Raw genomic sequence first — 20,264 nt, 5'->3', positions numbered from 1 at the left:
GGGCAGCAACATGAAGGCTGATGGTGTTTTGTTCTTTTCCCCTCCCCCTCCTCTATATAATCACAATTCTTGAACATCAACCACTTTCGCCCCCAAGCCAGGAGCCAGAAAGCTAGAGGAATCTAAATACCACTCTGAACAGGACTATGGGCCCATTAGCATTCAGCGCTGCAACGCTCTCCCATAATCCTGCCGTTTAACTCGTCAGCGGCAGCGCATTCCGCCCGGCAACTGGGCCCGGTCCCCGTGGAAACAGATAAATACACATCGGTTACAGCGTCGCCGGGCCGGACGTAAAACCTCGCCAGTCCAAGACCGGAATACTTTTCATGAAATGGAGGAGGAGAAAAGAAAAGAAAGAAATTGTACCGATGGAGTTAGTTAATATTTAATCACACGCCTCTTGTTGAAGCCACTTAACTCATAAGAACTGGAATTATTTTATACTTTAGCTATTGAAAAATAGCTGTCACAGTCACAGACTTTTGTCATTGCTTGTCTAGGTCTTGTATTTCTATGCATGTTACCTCGTCTAGTTGTCATGGTTCTATGTTGTCTACCCAGCTGTATCTCATGTGCAATCAGTCCTCATGTGTATATCAGTCTTGTTCCCCAGTCAGTCTTTGTTGAGTCATTGTCTAGTGTCACCTGGCTGTCAAGATCTTCATGTTTGTTTGTTTCCTGTATTAAAACACCCTATAATGGGTTTTGCACTCTACTTTGCCTGGCTGTCTGCATTTGGGTACTCACCACACCACCAGATCCTGACAATAGCAGATATACAAGCTCACAGCAAGGCACTGAGTGCCAGGCTGCGAGCTTGTAGATCTGCTATATATATATATATATATATATATATATATATATATTTTAAACCCATTTTCACCCAGTGCCAATTCACCGTTTGTCAGCCTTCTGATTGGTCCCTGAGACTCCCTGACTGGCCAACCAGAAAAATACATTCACTTTTTGCAAGCGGGGGTGGAGTTCTGCAGTCGGAGAAAGTGGCAGCCGTCTTTCACCGGCTGTCCGCACTGCGGAGCACGGCCAGGCCGCTCGCGACCATAGCGTTTGCGATCATTGTAATGAATAAGCTTCAACAGACTAGTTCACATGGACCTTATCAATGGTCTAACTTGTTACGATTGGGTACATATATTTTAAATGGGCAGAATTACGAAAAGCCAGCCTATTATGTGAGGAGAACAGATTATAGTTCTCCTCTTTCTACCCAAGATGCAATGCGCTTTCTCCTTCTATTTCTATTCTCTCTCTGATCCAGAGGATTAAACTAATTAAAACATATATTTTCGGGGGAAAATTACTGTTTTGCTATGTAATTACTGTACCTTTTTCTTCCCTTTTTATTAATATCACGTAGATGTGTTTTTTTTGGTACTTTATATAGCTGTAATGAGGCTATGAAGGAAAAAAAAATCCCATCCACTTCCACTATAAAAGAATCTGCAATAGTGATTCTGTCCCACTGGGATTAAACAAATTAAAACATATATTTTCGGGGAAACCCCCTGTTTTGCAATGTAACTACTGTACCTTTGTCTTCCCTTTTTATTAATATCACCTAGATGTTTTTCCTTTGGTACTTTATATAGCTGTAATGAGGCTATGAAAAAAAAAATCCCATTCACTGCCACTATAAAAACAATCTGCCCAGGGTTAATGTCCCACCATAGTAACAGGGCAGAATGGGGCGGGATTTGCAAAAGCCTGAATTGCCTATGTAATCCTGGGCTCTGCTCTCCCTCTGCCGCGCCTGGGGAGACAACGGACTGCATGCTTCCTTCTATGCATGAGGAGTCTAAGTTGCTTCTTTTCACCTCGGTTTGGACGTAGTGCGTGGAAGGAACACGTTATTCCAACCAGTTCCTTTCCCCTCCATCAGGCGCCACCCTGACTGGCCAGGGGGAGGCAGTATAGAGACCAGGATTACTGCATGTTATTGTGAGGGTATCAACCCTAGAAGACACAAGGAGAGCATGCAAACTCCCCAACCGCCAACCCCACCTAGGGTGTGGGCGCTGATGACGCAACATATTTTGAGATGGGGGTCCGCGGGCAAATGCATCTCATTTTGGGGGTCCTTGAGATGCAAAGGTTAGAGACTTTTTTAGAAGAAGGATTCAGAAGACATGTATAGAATCGGGTCAAAACATTCAAAGGCTTGCACAAATTGTTGGATCTTTATAAAATAGCAGATCTACAATCTCGCAGCAAGGCCGCGCTGTGAGCTTGTAGATCTGCTATTTTTCCACTATTTAAAGCATAAAATAAAGATTAACTTAATAATGCGTAATAATGTGTTCCTGGTATGAATTATTGGTTAAACCAGTGGTGCTCAATCAGTGGTCCGGGGACCACCAGTGGTCCTTGAGGAGGTTCCAGGTGGTCCCCAGCTGAATGATGGAGAGTTGGTAACCAAAAGGACCCTTATAGATCTGTAACTCTTGGGAGTAAAATGAAACCAAATGGACCTGTCCAGGTCCATCATAGGATCACTGTACCGAAGGACAATTTTGAGGTACAGTTATTTTAAAATAATTTATTTTTAGTCTCCATTACCATCTCAGAGGTAAATATTGTACTCTTTTCTCCACTGGAATCATTTGAAAACGTTTGATACAAGTTACTTTGATATATCTCATACAAAATGGTTTTGAGCTTGTAGATCTGCTATTTTTGCTTCTTTTGTATGAGATATGACAAAGTAGGACGTATCAATAATTATGCAATGTGGCCCTCTGGAGTGAAGGTGGAAATATAGTGGCCAGGGACGTGCTGGCCATTGGGAAGCGTGGGACAACTCCCGAACGGCCGGTTCATTCCCGGCCGGTCCAGGCCGGCCATTAGGAAAAAATAGAAAATAAAATGTCGGCCTTCGTTCCATTTTGGGGGCTGGGCGGCCAACAAAGTAAATCGTCACTGTCGGGCAGAAACCTTGTATCTCCAAGTTTCAAATGTATACATTTTTTTCACAAAGCAAAGCCCTGCTTCATCACATAAAAAGGCTGTTGCACAAAAGTAGTGAAAACAGCAGATCTACAAGCACACAACGCCTCGCGGTGCGAGGCGTTGTGTGCCTGTAGATCGGCTGTTTTCACTAGTTTAAATCATTTTTAAAATGATAAATACAAAACAAACGGTTTTGGACATACAAGGTTTCCACCCGACAACAACGAAATATAACTCATGTAATTGGCCCACTGGCTTGTCACTTGTCATGATCTGAAATGGCAAATCTTTGAGTAGCAGCAGCAGCGCTATAGAGAGAGATCTCTCTCTATAGCGCGCAATGAGGGCCTCTACAACTCTTTTTCCCGGGCTGAATCAGGGGCCCAAGCATGTCCCTGATAGTGGCCCTCTCCTTCATCAAAGTTGCCTACCCCTGACGTAGAGGGAGAGAAACAATTGAACGCTGTCCACGTGCCGCCATGCCGCACAGTGTGACTGATTGACTACCGCTGCGTGCACACACACACACACACACACACACACACACACACACACACACACACACACACACACACTAGGCCAAAGCGCCAAACGTCGACACCTGTTAACAACTTGGGTGCCAAACTCGTTCAGTAACGAGTTAAGGCCACTAGGGGTCACGTACCCTGCCAAAAGGAGTTGTCTCGTTCCTGAACGAGTCAACAAGGGGTTAACTGTACATCTCTATGTGCATGCTGTGACCTGTGAATGACCCTAGTCCATACGTCACCCCGTAGCTCAGAGAGAGAGAGAGAAAATGGCACGAGCTGGTTGCATTGATTTCCATTCTACTCTGAAACATAAAAATGAATGAGGTGAAAAGAACGCCAGGGAAGCAGAGATCTGACTGTTTTCACGGCGACACTTTACCACGATGGTCGGCCGCAGTTTGGATTTTAGTTTCGCGAGCGTTTGTAAACAAATGGAGTTTACTTCCTCAATCGTCAGCGGACACCCACGTGCACACGCACAAAGCTTCCGAGGCTCTTCAAAATAAAGCGTGAGTGAACGGCGGCAGCAGCAACAGCTAGAAATGTTATAAACCTGAGCATCCCATGTGTTAAAGGCGGCCTTAAACTAGCAGATAATCGGGCGCGATTGAATCGGGTAGCATTAAAGGACAACTTTGTTTTTTTACAACAAGGTTTCATATTTTAGATTGTAATTAGAGAAAAGAAAAAGTGAGTGTTAAAATGTTTTCATTTGCTTCGTTCTATTGTTTTATCGCGTTTACCGTGCTAAAGTGTGGGGCATGTGTACGCATGGGGGCATGCGTACAAGTGGCTGAATATGTCTTTTTAGACACAATATAAGCCAGCAGTTTCTTTATTGCTATTTACAGTAACATTTCTAGCCCCCATAAGTAACATCCAACCATAAAAGGTTGTGTTGTATCTTGGGAATGGGCTTATTCTGTGTAAAATTACATATTTAGCCACTTGTATGAAAGCCCCCAACCACTGAAATAAGAATCTCTAAAACAATAGAAAGAAGTAAATGAAATAATTGTAACACTCATCTTTTATATCATTTAATTACAATCTAAACTATGAATCCTTGTTTAAAAAAAAAAAAAACTAAAGTTGTCCTTTAAACACTACAGGATAATTATCTGACCAGATAATCTAAACAGGCTCACACTAGCCGTTTTGAAAAGTCGGGCGCTCTGCACGCTACAGGATTCTATCCCGCTTGAGTCGCAATAATAATAATAAATAATAATATATATAATTAATACAAAATTCAAACAGTGTTGTTGCTGATGGTCTGTCAGATAATGCACTGTACAGTGAAGCTGCGAGGAGCCCCAAGTATAAACTCTGGTGAGTGTTGGGTCAAATCCCAAATCTCAGCTCTGCACACAGTATGGTCAACTCAGCTGGTCAACTCTTGAGGAAAGAACTGCATTTCCCAAAATGCAGCAGCCTGCAAAGATGGCTGCTCGTTTGGGCGTTGGCTGATTTGCAGTTGAATTCACCTGAAAAGGAATGGTGCTGCTCTCTCAGTCAGTGAGCAAAAAACACCGAGAGGAGAAGCTCCAGAACAACTGCTGATTCCAAGTTCCACACCAACTGAATTAGTTTCCAAGGCACCAATGGTCTGTAAATGTTCATTTATCTAATGTGTTTAAAAAGCTGCTTAATGCGTTGTTTATATTATGGTTAAAAAGTAAAAGGTTTGGGTTTAGTAGTCACTGCAGCCAAACAAACCTGTTTACTAAGTTATGGAATTGAAGTTGTTTGACAGCTTTATTTGTAAAAGCCTTTGATTAATTCCAAGTTATAATGTGAAGTTAAAAGTCTAATTCAAGTTTGGCATAGTTAAACATGTTGAATTATTTAAAGAACTACTGGAATGTAACATTTACAATTTTTAAAGGGTTAAAAGTTAAAATGTCTAACATTAAAAAGATGTAAAATGTTAAAAGGTTAAGTTAAAAGAGTAAATGTCATTGACAAGGTCTGATCTTTAATCTCAGATCAGCTATCCTTTTCTCTTTATATTTTTCTAATCCATTTAAAGGGCTTTTCCTATGTTCAATTTAAAGGGCTTAAATGGCTGATTTAATGTAAAATATGTATTTAAAATGCTGACTTTGAATCATGATTGTTTAAACATTTAAGAGAATTAGTAAACAGTTTGTTAGAATATGTATCAGAATGTAACTTTAATGTCTAAATACATTTGCCTGAAAACATTGAATCGATTTAATGTCTAAAAAGTAAAACATTTACTTACCTTTAAATAAATTACTTACTTTAAATACTTACCTTAAATACTTTAACTTACCTTTAAAACCTTAAATTACTTACCTTAAATACTTACCTTAAATACTTGCTGTTTAAAAGTTTAAATACTTGCCGTTTAAATACTTACTGTTTAAAAGTTTAATTATATTAAATACTTACCTTTTGAATACTTACCGTTTAAAAGCTTACTTATTTGAAGACGCTTGAATTTGAACTTTGAATCATTGTTTAAAAATAGTGAGTTAGAGATGCTTTATTTGTTGATTTACAATGTTGTTAACCTTTCTTTGTTTCTCTGTTCGAAGGTTTACAACCTGACGACAATCAACTCTCAACAAAGCCAACAATGAAATGAAAAGTTGGAAAATAAAGAAGTTGAATGAGTTGAAAAATTGAGTTGTTCTCTGTCATTTGGAGCTAAAACTGTGGGAACTTGACAGTGAGGCTGTATCGGTGGGACACAAAGTGTACGCCTTTGGAGGTTTCAAACGGAACTCTAGGACGCCAAAAGATCAGATCAGTGTGTACGTCTTCAACACAGTGTCTCTGAGATGGAGGACGTTGCCCTCAGTGACGACTACAACAGGAGAACGTCCTCCTGAGGTTCCCTGTAGTCGCCGTGGCCACACAGCTGTGCTCATTGAAGACATGGTCTACCTCTGGGGAGGAGATGACATTAAGTGTGGGCTTTGCAACAACAGGCTTTATGCGTTTGATGTTGACGCCCACAGATGGATCACGACTAGGGTTTCTGGGACCGTCCCAGAGGGGAGAGAGGGCCACTCAGCCTGTTCCTTAGGGAAGGTCATGTATATCCATGGAGGATGGACCCAGGAGGATGGATGCACTAATGACATCTACACGCTGGACACCACCACGATGGTCTGGTCCTTAATTAACACCAGAGGCCCTCTGCCATCTGAATCAACAGGTCACACTGCCACCATCATTGGGACAAGGATGTTTGTATTTGGGGGTGTAGGGAGACGGATAATCCTCTACAACAACATCAGAGTGTTTGATACAGAGACCAACTGCTGGCTGGACATTCCTTCTGCAAAGCATCTTCCAGAAGAAACCTTTGATCGTTCAGCCTTTGCCTACAATGGAGAGCTGTACATAGTTGGTGGTTTGAACTTTGTTGGAGTCCCTAAAGCTGTAACATGCAATAATATGTGGAAATTCAGTCTAGAGACCTCCTGGAAGGAGGTTAAGCCCAAGGTGAATGACTCATTTTGGAGGTCAGGGGGCTGCTGTTGCATGGTGGGAAGTCGTGTCTTCATCTTTGGAGGTTTTAAAGGAGGCTCCACACCCAACGATGACCTGTACATCCTAGACTTGAGTCCTAGTCTTAAGACGCTCTGCAAGCTAGCAGTTATTCAGTACGATCTGGAGCAGACAGAACTCCCATACAACATCAGGTGGGAACTGGCAGTCATGACTGATGGAGAATTTTGGAGGACTACTCGTTTTAAGATTAATTTTGATCTATCGGAGAAGAAATCAAAGCTGGGGTCCTCATAATTACTAGAAAAGAAAAAATAAATACTGTACCGAATTTTGAGGTACTTTTATTTTCCTTTTTGCACAAAGTAGTGCATTGCAAGATAGAGGGTGCCAGATCCCCTTTAGTCACACCCTACCACTACTTCTTGTTGATCCACTAGTCATTTTCTCCATTAGATTTATTTTCACTTTTTTCAACTTTTATTACTTGGGATGGTAAAAAGATGAGTCAGACAAAAGTAATAAAAGTTGAAAAAAGTGAAAAGAAAGCACTTTAATCTAATGGAGAAAAAAACTAGAATCAATGCTCTGTGGATGAACAGGAAGTAGTGGTAGGGTGTGACTCAAAGGGATCAAAGGGATCTGGCACCCTCTATCTTGCAATGCACTACTTTGTGCAAAAGGAGAATGGCACAGCAGCACCACTGTTGATTTCATCCTCTAAAAGTATGACGAAATATGTCGGTCGACAACCTTTATTCACTGAAAGGTTTAGACCATTCTATTTCTGGTAAAATAAAATACATCCGTTGTAGCAGAACAGATGTGCAGATTATTTGTCATTCGTTTTTGAATATTACTGCGTATAATGACGGCAGGTAAGTGGCCAGATGTGTTTGTGGGTTTTTGAGTGGTGCAAACGTCTAGCTGAGTCATGGTGACATGAGCGTGGTGACATGGTCCGCCTGCCCGCTGGTCCATTTCTACCACTAGAGGTCCTCGCTGGTCCTCCCGTAAGTCCATTTCTACCACCAGAGGTCCTCTTCGCCACACAGCTCTCGCACCTACGTCGCTCCGCCCATCTGACTGATATGCCCATTTATAGAGATCTCTGTATCTGTCAGTCCATGTCCCTTGTATGCTTATATATGGAGATCCCAGATGTAATCAGTATATGACCATGCCCATATACAGCTCACTGAATTGTTTGCGGCTGATGCCATGAAGCCACATTGGGGTGGGACAAACACTCCATATTTGGGCGCAGTTGCATTTGGAACTAGAAATAATCTTCCTACGAAATAGTGTGGGCTCGCTCGTGACCATATTCTCCAACATGCTAACTGTCACGTGAATCTCAACCAATACTCCAGCTACCACCACTCCCAGATGTTTCTCCGCAACTCGATTGCACCTCAATGGCTAAGGGCCCTGCCTTTGTACTGTCTGCTACGGAACTCATGCGACGGAACTCACTATATAATATAAATAATGAAGATAACATAGTGTTCTTGCCTTTCAGGCGAGCCCACAATTATGGCAGAGTCAAAGTGAAGTCAGAGGTTGGCTGACCTGCCTGCCATTTCTATGACGGCACACTAAGTGACATCATCGTACTGACATCATAGACTGGCCTCCTATATAAATGGTCTCATGTTCAATAAGACTGTCTTATAGACTGTCTTACAGTCTTACAGTAAACTATTGTTTCTCACAGTGTTGTTGCTGATGGTCTGTCAAATAATGCACTGTACAGTGAAGCTACGAGGAGCCCCAAATATCACCTCTGGTGAGGCTGTATCGGTGGGACACAAAGTGTACGCATTTGGAGGTTTCAAACGGAACTCTAGGACATCAAAAGATCATATCAGTGTGTACATCTTCAACACAGTGTCTCTGAGATGGAGGATGTTGCCCCCAGTGACGACTACAACAGGAGAACGTCCTCCTGAGGTTCCCTGTAGTCGCTATGGCCACACAGCTGTGCTCATTGAAGACATCGTCTACCTCTGGGGAGGAAGGAATAAGTATGAGTTTTGCAACAACGTGCTTTATGCTTTTGATGTCAATACCCACAGATGGATCATGACTAGGGTTTCTGGGACCGTTCCAGAGAGGAGGCGGCATTCTGCCTGTGTCTTGGGGAAGGTCATGTATGTCTTTGGAGGAAGGACCCAGGATGGACTCACTAATGACATCTACAAGCTGGACACCACCACGATGGTCTGGTCCTTAATTAACACCAGAGGCACTCTGCCTCCTGCTTCAGCATTTCACTCTGCCACCATCATCGGGACAAAGATGTTTGTGTTTGGGGGTACAGAGGACCACGAGGTCTACAACAACTTTAGAGTGTTTGACACAGAGACCGACTGCTGGCTGGACACGCCTTCTGCAATAAGTATTCCAGAAGAACGCTGGAGGCATTCAGCCTTTGCCTACAATGGAGAGCTGTACATATTTGGTGGTTTGCTGACCAGGAATGAGTATGACAAGTGGACCATAAATGATAACATGTGCAAATTCAGTCCAGAGACATTCTCCTGGAGGAAGGTTAAGCCCAAGGTGAATAGATCATTTTGGAGGGCAATGGGCTGCTGTTGCATGGTGGGAAGTCGTGCCATCATCTTTGGAGGATATCAAGAAAACTTCAAACACAACGATGACCTGTACATCCTAGACTTGAGTCCTAGTCTTAAGACGCTCTGCAAGCTAGCAGTTATTCAGTACGATCTGGAGCAGTCAGAACTCCCACATGACATCAGGTGGGAACTGGCAGCCATGACATGAGAATTGGAGGACGATTAGCAGCCGAGGCGCAATCGAACAACGCATATAATACACTAATAAAAAATAAAAAAAACTTAAGACAGAGATCTCAGAAGCAGTTGTATACCAAAATCATAAAAAGTCCAAGCACGAAACGTTTTAATGGGCACCTACATATTGTGGGCACCTCATTGTTAAGTTGGATGAAATGATTGCTGTGTGTGGTTCTATATAGCTGTGTCAATAAATTTGACAGATAATAGCTTGCAGCAACATCTAAAAAAATGAATACATTTGAATAGGCAAAAGTAAAAAAAAATATATTTTATATATATATATATATATATATATATATATATATATTGTTATAGTTAAAACAATAACTAAAAATTACTAAGTAAGTTCATTTGAGGGAACCATGAACTTTAGTTCAAAATGTAGAATTATGAACTATGAAATTACGTAGTTCATATTCATATTAAGTGAACTTTCCCAGCACAGCTTTTGAGGTACTTGTTTCTTTCCATTATTTATGTCTTTATAAAACAAATAAACAGATTAATTTCGATTAATTAATTACAGAACAATGATGCGCTTAAAACGAACGCATTTTAATCGCATTTAGTTTTTGCACCATGAAACCCCCCCAAGCATTGATAGGCTACTGTACATTCACCTCCTCAATTAAAATAATATGAGAAATCATAGCAGATGATGCAAGCTGCTCAGACAGACAGCCTGCCTGCCAGCTACAGTAGCCACACATGTAATCACATCAAATCACAACAAACAACACAGACCACTGTTTACCCACATAACCCACCCATGGATTCGAACCCACAACCAACAGTGGCATATCCCAGCTTTAAATGATTAATAACATTAATTGACACGGCAGCCAGGCATACTGTATAATATACAATATTAGGCTCATAATAGCAGACATCATCATCATACCCGGAAGTTATGCGGGAACGCCTACTGAGTGGCAAAAAACTACTTTCTGTCCTTTACAGCCCAAACATCCAAACAGAAAAGTCCTTTCTGACTGCATTAAACAAAGTTAAACTCACTTTGCCACTCGATTTGCCATTCAATTTATTCATGCACATTATCCTCCATATGAATTATTATGAGCCTCATAACATAATTCACCATCAGAAGCCGAATTCCGGCAATGGCCGATAGGGGGAGCCGTTGCTACTTGGCTCTAGTGAATAGACCATAGAGTATATATAAAATAGAGAGCGGACCGGCCCCGCCCCACTATCATTTCAATGCAAGTGCTCAGTGGCGTATTGAAGCAATGGCTACATGCTAGCATGTAGCTAATCCAGGTGCATTCTGGGGGAAATTGGCCACTACCTAGTGGCCAAAATGTTTGACGTCGAGACGTAATGACGTCACAACGACGTCGATGTCCATTGAACCCTATTGTAGACCCCAGCGCCGCGCTCTTATGCTCGTGCATGTATGTTTCACCCCGCCTGAAATTCCAGCTTTGGCCAGTAGGGCGGCCGCTTCAATGTTTACAAGCCATTCTGGGGGCTTGGAATAGACCTTATTTACACCGCGGCCATCTTGGATCACATGACTTCCTGGGATAGCAGCCTGCATTACAAACCATCGTGAACAATGGAGCGATGGTCCCAAAATATGAGTTCTATTCAACCATTTTCTTTTGACCAAATCGACAAATGGGCAGATGACAACATCAACATCCCCAAAAGGATTAAATAGAAGGGTACATCCACAATATTCATGGTAGTTAGTTTACACTGTTACTCTGTACAAAGACTACAGTATCCGTGCTGCTCTGCCATCATATAGTTAATATTACTGTATTGTGATTTTTGCATATTAATCAGGAACAATCTAACAACAAATAGTTAATATGATGGTGGAGCAAGCACTGCACAGATAGCAAGTCTTTGTACACAGTACAGTTGCAACCTAAATTACCGTGAATATCGTTACCATGGATGTAATCAATCTACTGTAGCCCTTCTATTTAATCCTTTGGGGATGTTGATGTTGTCATCTGCCCATTTGTCAATTTGGTCAAAAGAAATTGGTTGAATAGAACTCATATTTTGGGACCATCGCTCCATTGTTCACAATGGTTTGTAATGCAGGCTGCTATCCCAGGAAGTCATGTGATCTAAGATGGCCGCGATGTGAATAAGGTCTATAGGCAGTGCAGTGATATTAGGGGATTTAAGCCAAGGAAGATCAAAGAAGGAAGGGACACCGACGTCATTTTAGGCTCCATGGCCATCCGCCATGACACTTTGGGTGGCGGAAGTGGCACCGGAGGTTCGGTGAATAACATTGCGTCTATGAGCTTCGGCTGGGACAGCTCATGAACAAAAAATAATTCTGAAATAATTCTGAACGAGCCGAAGCTCATAGACACAATGTTATTCATCGAGCTTCCGTTGCAACTTCCGCCACCCAAAGTGTCATGGCGCATGGGCGTGACTTCCAGTGACTTCTCCTTCTTTGGATACTTCTTGATTTAAGCCAGGATGGCTTTCAGGACGGCTCTGCTAGGAACAACAGCGCCCTCTATGTTTTGTTCAATATGTTTTGTCCAATGTTGCCGTTTTGAGGACCGTTCCAGAGGGAAGGTTTGGTCACTCAGCCTGTGTCTTGTGGAAGGTCATGTATGTCTATGGAGGCAGGACCCTGGCAGGTGGATGCACTAATGACCTCTACAAGCTGGACACCACCGCAATGGTCTGGTCCTTAATTAAGGACCAGACCATCGTGCCTCCTGTTTCATCATATCACACTGCCACCATCATCGGGACAAAGATGTTTGTATTTGGGGGAAGAAGGCACCAGGAGTACTGCAACAACATCAGAGTTTTTGACATGGAGAAAGACTGCTGGCTGGACACGCCTTCGGCAACACGTCTTCCAGAAGAACGCTGGGCTCATTCAGCCTTTGCCTTCAATGGAGAGCTGTACACATTTGGTGGTGAGAATGACTCACCCTGCCATGACATGTGGAAATTCAGTCCAGAGACCTTCTCCTGGAAGGAGGTTGAGCACAAGGTGAATGACCTGTTCTGGAGGAGTGAGGGCTACATGGTGGGAAGTCGTGTCTTCATCTTTGGAGGATATAAAGATGAAGACACACCCAACGATGACCTGAACATCCTAGACTTGAGTCCTAGTCTTAAGACGCTCTGCAAGCTAGCTGTTATTCAGTACGATGTGGAGCAGTCAGAACTCCCACATGACATCAGGTGGGAACTGGGAGCCATGACTGAACTTGAAGACTCTGCATGAAACGCATACCAAAATAATTGCCATAACAACCAATTTTCATAAAGGATTACTGTACCGAAGAACCACTTGTTTGTTGTCTCTCCTTTATGTATGTCTATTAAAACAAAAACAAAAATAGAAGAAATAGAACACTGAAACAGTGGATAAAACTACATTGTAATCTAATGTGTGCCTCCATCTTATGAACCACATATTATTCTACAGTTGTGCCTCGTATTCTATGTGTCACTTAGAATAATATGTTACTCATTATATTACATATTACTCTAAAACATAACGCGAAAACATACTCTCCCCCTGCCTTCGGCTGGTGGAGAAAAAAAAGAAAAAAACACAGTCTGTTTAGCCAGCTCCTTTTAGAACTTTTTTGTTTTGAATAATAAGAGTCACCAATCATGGCTATACAATATAGCAGCAATCTCTATTGACCTTTTTAAACAAAATGTTTTCAAGACAGACGACAAAAAAATCATAAAAAAGTAATATCCACATGCTACATCCAGCCGGGGAAACTGCTAACCTGCCGACGCTGGTGAATGCTAACCTGGTGAATGTTAACCACCATGCCTAAACCTAACCCAAACCCTAACCTCAGTAAAACTATGCCTGAACCCAACCCTACAACCTAACCCTAACCTTACAGAGCTTTTCCCAATTAAAATAAATATGAGAAATCATAGCAGACGATGCATGCTGCTCTATTCAGAAACACCTCTATTCAGAAGATTGACTTCCATTATTCTAAATAGAGGTGTCACCTAACCCTAACCTAAACCCTAACCCTAACCTCAGTGGGGGTGTTTCTGAATAGGGGTGTTTCTGAATAGGGGTGTTTCTAAGTAGGGGTGTTTCTGAATAGAGGGCTGCCCCCCCAGATAGCCTGCCTGCCAGCTACAGTAGCCACACATGTAATCACATCAACAACACAGACCGTGCATGCATGCTTTTTCTGAAACCACATAACAGCAAACAACCAATGGCAGCCTGCATATCTCAGCTTATAGAGGTGGTGCCATAGTTTTGTACTTGTTTTCTGTGTTGAATGTGTGAGTTAACACAAGCACCTGAAGAGTGGCACTAAGATTAGTGGGTGGTATTGACCACCCTCCTGTATGGCTCAGAGTCATGGGTACTATACCAACACCACCTGCCACGACTACTTGAGCGTTTCCACCAGCGCTGCCTCCGCTCCATCCTTAACATCCACTGGAGTGACTTCAATACAAATACTGAAAAACCCCTAGTTTGATCCCTCATATTGTTGTTGTCAGGTGAAAACCTTGTATGTCCAAAACCGTTCGTTTTGCATTTATCATTTTAAAATGATTTAACTAGTGAAAACAGCCGATCTACAAGCACACAACTCCTCGCACCGCGAGGTGATGTGTGCTTGTAGATCTGCTGTTGTGTGCTTGTAGATCTGCTGTTTTCACTACTTTTGTGAATCCACCTTGTATGATGAAGCAGGGCTTTACTTTGCGAAAGAACGTACACATTTTGGGTATTTTTTTTCCCTTTATAGTATAGTGTATAGTAAGTGAATGAGACAAACTTTCAGTGTTTTGCCTGCATTTTTGCGAGGGACTCAATTTGTTATTTAACCTTCATAGTTGACAGAACCACTGAGAAACGGACCATCGCTCACCACAGTCACGAAAGTATCAGATTCAACCCAACTATTCAGTGAATGGAGAATTCCCCAGACATATCAGTATAGGCGGGTCTCAGGCGTGTCTCAGATAAGGTAAGGTAAACTTTATTTGTCCACGAGGTAAATTTGTCTTGGGCTTTCACCCCTGCTACAGCCACACACAAAACATCAGTGACAATACATAGTAGAAATACATGACACAGGGGGGACACAACATTACACAAGTGCACAGTGATTAATCAATATTCTCAGTCAGTGCTGTTTCAGAGCCTCGTTCAACAATTTAGTGGACACGGGTACAAATGATTTTTTAAAGCTGATGTACTTCCACTCAGGTTCACTGTACCTTCTTCCAGAAGGTAGAAGTACAAACCTCCCATGTAACTCATGGGTAGCATCACCAATTATTTTCTGAGCCTGCCTTAGTGCCGCCTGCTCGTAAATAGACTGCAGAGAGGGGAGTTGTCTTACTCCTATAATCTTCCCTGCAGTCTGAACCAATCTCAACAATTTGAACCTTTTTTGACAATTTGAGAGATTACCGAACCAAACTGTAATGCCAAATCTAACCAGGCTCTCCAAGACCGCCCGATAGAACACTAACATAACCTTTTGGTCTACACCGTGAACCCTCAGACGGCGGAGGAAGTGTAGTCTTTGCTGTAGTTTACTACAGAGACTGTCCACATGTGTTACATGGGAAGTTTGTACTTACAGTGAATGGTTTGTCTAAACAAGACTATGTTCTGCTGAGCCCTCTTCTCTGGTGGAATTTGAGCATAGCTTGGCGTCTCACGTTGCCAGATACTAGATCTGCCTAGCGATACACGTGGGAGCGTCTTAAATGCTGCTTTGTAAACCAATGTTGTCATCGACCTGCTATGAAGGAAATTATATTTAATAAATGATGCAATAGTTGAGTAACTGCCAACTGGACCTAGACAAGGTCACACAACACGACGCAGCGAGCTTGGAGGTCGGCTATTTTCGGTGCTTGATACCACACTGAACTAAGCTTAATCAAGTCAATACTGGAGATGTGGAGACGGAATGGATTTCTACACTGAGAGGGCAAATCTTTCAACATAAGATGCTGCATTCAAGTGCAGGAGAGTTTGGACTATGCTGCCTTCTGGTAAAGTGTGGAAAGTTGGCATTTGCATTTCTTTCACCACAGTAAAAACTGCATTCATGGTCTGGAGATACCCTGATTTCAGACTCTGCGCTGGAGCTTGAGTCTGACATTGTCCCATTGACAAGAGATTTCAATGGGGAGGGGATTTGAAATTTGAAATTCCCAATCACAAGAGATCTGGTGGGAGGGTTGTGTTTGACTTGTGTGTACACATAAACATTCCCCCCTCCCCTCCCCTCTAAGACAGGCATCAAACAGGTCGTTGTCTTTGATGCTAACGAGGTGTGCACAACCCCCTTTGAAGTTCAAAGGGAGCAATTAAGAGCTTTGGCTGAGCTCCCCCTCCCTCCACTGTTTTTGTTGATTTTTAAAAGTTAGACCCACCCCCTCCCCCGTCTTGCATTGATTTCATTGGCTGGTATGCCAAGATACAATATCAAGTTAAGCGTCATATGACAACACCAGACCAAGAGAACCAGTCCGCTCAGAGAGTGGGCGGCTCTATGGGTTGGAGCCAGGCAAGTCTGGAGAGGGCACTTTTTACAGACTGATAAAAGGGCAGGGGCTCAAGCTCCCTTTGATGTCTATGTGTGCACGTGCCTGGTGTTGCTGCTCCCCCGAAACTGTCCTGGACAGAAAGAACTTTCAACCCTCCAAGTCCACACACACAGACACAAACACAAACACATGCGCACACGCAGGGACGTGCTGGGCCCCTGATTCAGCCCGGGAAAAAGAGTTGCAGAGGCCCTCATTGCGCGCTATAGAGAGAGATCTCTCTGCGATCTCTCTGCTGCTGCTGCTGCTACTCAAAGATTTGCCATTTCCAGATCATGACAAGTGACAAGCCAGTGGGCCAATTACATGAGTTATATTTCGTCGTTGTCGGGTGGAAACCTTGTATGTCCAAAACCGTTTGTTTTGTATTTATCATTTTAAAAATGATTTAAACTTGTGAAAACAGCCGATCTACAAGCACACAACGCCTCGCACCGCGAGGCGTTGTGTGCTTGTAGATCTGCTGTTTTCACTACTTTTGTGCGACAGCCTTGTATGATGAAGCAAAATTTACACATTTGAAACTTGGAGATACAAGGTTTCTGCCCGACAGTGACGATTTACTTTGTTGGCCGCCCAGCCCCCAAAATGGAACGAAGGCCGACATTTTATTTAAATTTTTTTTCCTAACGGCCGGCCTGGACCGGCCGGGAATGAACTGGCCGTTTGGGAGTTGTCCCGCTTTTCCCAATGGCCAGCACGTCCCTGCTCACACCCACGCACGCATGCACACATCAAAGTCGTCCTACTGGCTGTATCCTTGACACACAATGTATTAGGAGCGCTTGTTATGAGCAGCTCAACCCCTGCTGCGTTGTCCCGAAATACAGCGGTGGAAGTTGGAGAAAGCATCAGCTTAAGGCAGCAGTCTTCAAAAAGAAGCACAGTCTATTTATCTATTTTGTTTAGCTTTGCCCGGAATTCAACAGAGTTCTTTGAGGAGAAAATACGTTTCGTAACTTTGACGCGTCTCCACTCTGAGTGCATCATTTAAACCACTAGGGTACTAGGGAGCGCTCTGCTGTGTTCACTTTGACCGCTTGCAAGGTCGGTGTTATACTGTGGTGGCAGAAATGCAGAGATCGCCACATATATGTTTGGCCTGCCATTCACGACAACGTGGCTACGCGTACACAGAGGGTGTTAATATGTACCCTTCACCCAATCCATCCTCACACAGAGGGTGTTAATATGTACCCATCACCCAATCCATCCTCACACAGAGGGTGTTAATATGCACCTTTCACCCAATTCATCCTTACACAGAGGGTGTTAATACGTACCCTTCACCCACACAGGGTGTATTATGTACTCAATACAAACAGCTTTTATTGGCCCCATTGGCTCGCTCTGGCGGACGCATAAATCATACATTATCGAAGGGGCCTGAGGAAAATATTAAGTCAACCACCATATGTACATAATGGAATGAGACAAAATAGGCATTTAGGGAATAGTTTGTCTCTAGGAAACCTCCTGGTTTTAGCTGAGAATGGCGAGGAAAGCAGATTCTACCACTTTTTCGAGTCACGTGTTCAAATACTGGATTCTGATTGGCTAAATTCCGGAGGTTATGAGAGAACTACTGCCGCAAAGTTTTGTGAGGACTTGTCCGAGATCAATGAGCCTCAGTGTACATCCGGGGACTTCAGGAGGTAGTCGGAACACCTTTCCCCCAACCAACAAATGACCGTGGCAACGGTCCTATGTTCACTAACGTGCATGCTATAGTCGCCGATTTATTTGGATCCAATGCAATCCGCCAACTTTAAAGCCCCTTTTCTCTGAACCTATGCCTTTCTGGAAGCGAACAGCCTCTATTTACGGCCGGAACGGTACTTCTAACTGACGTTAGCTTAGCTGTAAGCTAGACGCATGGATTAGTATGGAGTTGGCGCCATCTGTTGGTGAGTAGAAGATGTTGTTGGTGGAACTATCTGCTGTCTCGCGGAAGTTTTATAGGCAATAATGATTGTAACTTAAGATCCTTGCAAGTTACAACTATGTGTTTTCTTTCATGTATAAGGGAAAAAGTGGTAGAAAAGCTATTTACCACTCGGGGTCGGACATTATGCTCTGATAATGTCCTGTGTTAGGGTGTTATCGGACTCGGCTTCGCCTCGTCCGATAACACCCTAACACAGGACATTATCAGAGCATAATGTCCTCTCACTCGGGGTAAATTGCTTACTTCGTCCTGCGTCTGTCTGTGATGTGCAAATAGAAACCTGGTATCTCCATGTTTCCCTGATCTCTCCACACAGATTCAGAGCTCTGAGGCTGAATCTGTCGGCAACTCCCGTTACAACGTGCAGAATTTAGGAACATTTAACAAAGGATGCACCACCGGAACTGGAGAACCAAAGGAGTACTACAATTCATGTTTGCACATTGTTGAAAAAACAAAACAAAAAAACATCTGCATCAAGATTTAACACTTCCTGTTACCATGGTTACCAGCTAAACAGGTGGCGCGGTAGCGGCTGGTGAGCAAAAACACTACATATCCCATCATGCAACTTGGCTGCCAGCATCATAGAGCGTCTATTCTCCATAGGCTACGGTTCATTGCTGATGCAAAGAAACAGTTTTATCTTGGAGTCTACCTCCAGAACGCCAAGGAGGCCGAGAGCCGCTCTTTTTCACGGCGACACAAAGCGTAAGTGAATGATGGCGATCTACAGCACATAGAATTACCAAAACAATGGCAGCCCGTTCCTCTCGAGGATGTGGTCACTTCTTGCACCTCACTGCAGAAGACACCGACGTGAACGCCATGCATATTATTTCATTTTATTCCCTGGATCTGCCGCCGTGGGCAGTTTAGAAGAGAGGTCGTCTGAGGGGGTCAGGAGCTCCACACTTCTGTAATCCCTCTGTGAGAGAACACAAACACTACCTGATGACAGGGGCGTCACATCAAATTCTGGGCCCTGGGTACAAGAATTCACTGCGGCCCCCCCCCCCCCCATGAATGTTAACTATTGAAAAATAGCAGATATACAAGCTCACAGCGCGGCGCGAGCTTGTAGATCTGCTATTTTTGAAAAATCGTGAAAATGTGTGCCAAGAAACCTATGTTTCCATGTCAGTGCTGCTCAAACCTTTTCATGTTAAGGACCCCCCATCTCAAAATATTTAGTTCCAGGGACCCCCCCCCCCCCCAGAAGCAAAATTTGAGTTACAAATGTTCACTTACAAAATACATATATTCAAAGATTTGCGCACATTTTCACGACTTTTCAAAAATAGCAGATCTACAAGCTCGCAGCGCGGCACTCGGTGCCGCACTGTGAGCTTGTATATCTGCTATTTTTCAATAGCTAAAGTTATTATGGCCCCTCCACCTTGGGCCCTGGTGACTCAGTCCCACTTTCCTACCCCTTGTGACGCCCCTGCCTGATGACACTTCTTCTATAAGGGAGAGAGAGAGAGAGAGAGAGAGAGAGAGAGAGAGAGAGAGCACACTTAGCCCACTGTGTCTGTCAACAGAAAGGTTGAAATCTGACAGATTAATATATGTCAAAGTGTGCCCCGAGGGTTAGGTCAACACACAGTGGAGACGCAGGTAGCGGGATCCCCCCTCCAGTACGCTATTATTAGGAAATTTAAGCCAGGGCGGTTCTCAGGACGGCTCCGCTAGGCAAAAGTACAGCTGCTATGACACAGTCGCTGTAGCGGTCCAAATCGTTAAGCAAACAGCCGTCTGCGACAGGTCCCCACCCCTTTTACTGAACTCTTTGGTTCCCATGGTGACGCGGCTATGCAGCACATTGTAGACGCTGCATGGACTGCGAGCACTGGTACATTTCCGGTCCTTTTCCGTCCTTGCTTAAATTCCCTATTGTTTCAGTTTGAGGCGAGACGC

The 20,264-nt window shown here is 43.3% G+C and overlaps 1 protein-coding gene across 1 annotated transcript; it reads left to right on the top strand.

Moving 5' to 3' along the window:
- Nucleotides 1–7,854: 7,854 nt before the first annotated feature.
- Nucleotides 7,855–18,674, top strand: LOC308305507 (kelch domain-containing protein 3-like; the record flags this gene model as incomplete). Its single annotated transcript, XM_080750303.1, has 4 exons — nt 7,855–7,864; nt 8,743–9,551; nt 12,519–12,936; nt 18,661–18,674. 4 exons carry the CDS (start codon nt 7,855–7,857, stop codon nt 18,672–18,674), a joined length of 1,251 nt encoding a protein of 416 aa, XP_080606429.1.
- Nucleotides 18,675–20,264: the final 1,590 nt, after the last annotated feature.

This window comes from Nannobrachium achirus (genome assembly GCF_963921795.1).
Source record: "Nannobrachium achirus genome assembly, chromosome: 20".
NCBI lineage: Eukaryota > Metazoa > Chordata > Actinopteri > Myctophiformes > Myctophidae > Nannobrachium > Nannobrachium achirus.
The sequence above is the reverse complement of the archived record's forward strand: the minus strand, read 5'-3'. Positions and strand labels throughout refer to the sequence as shown.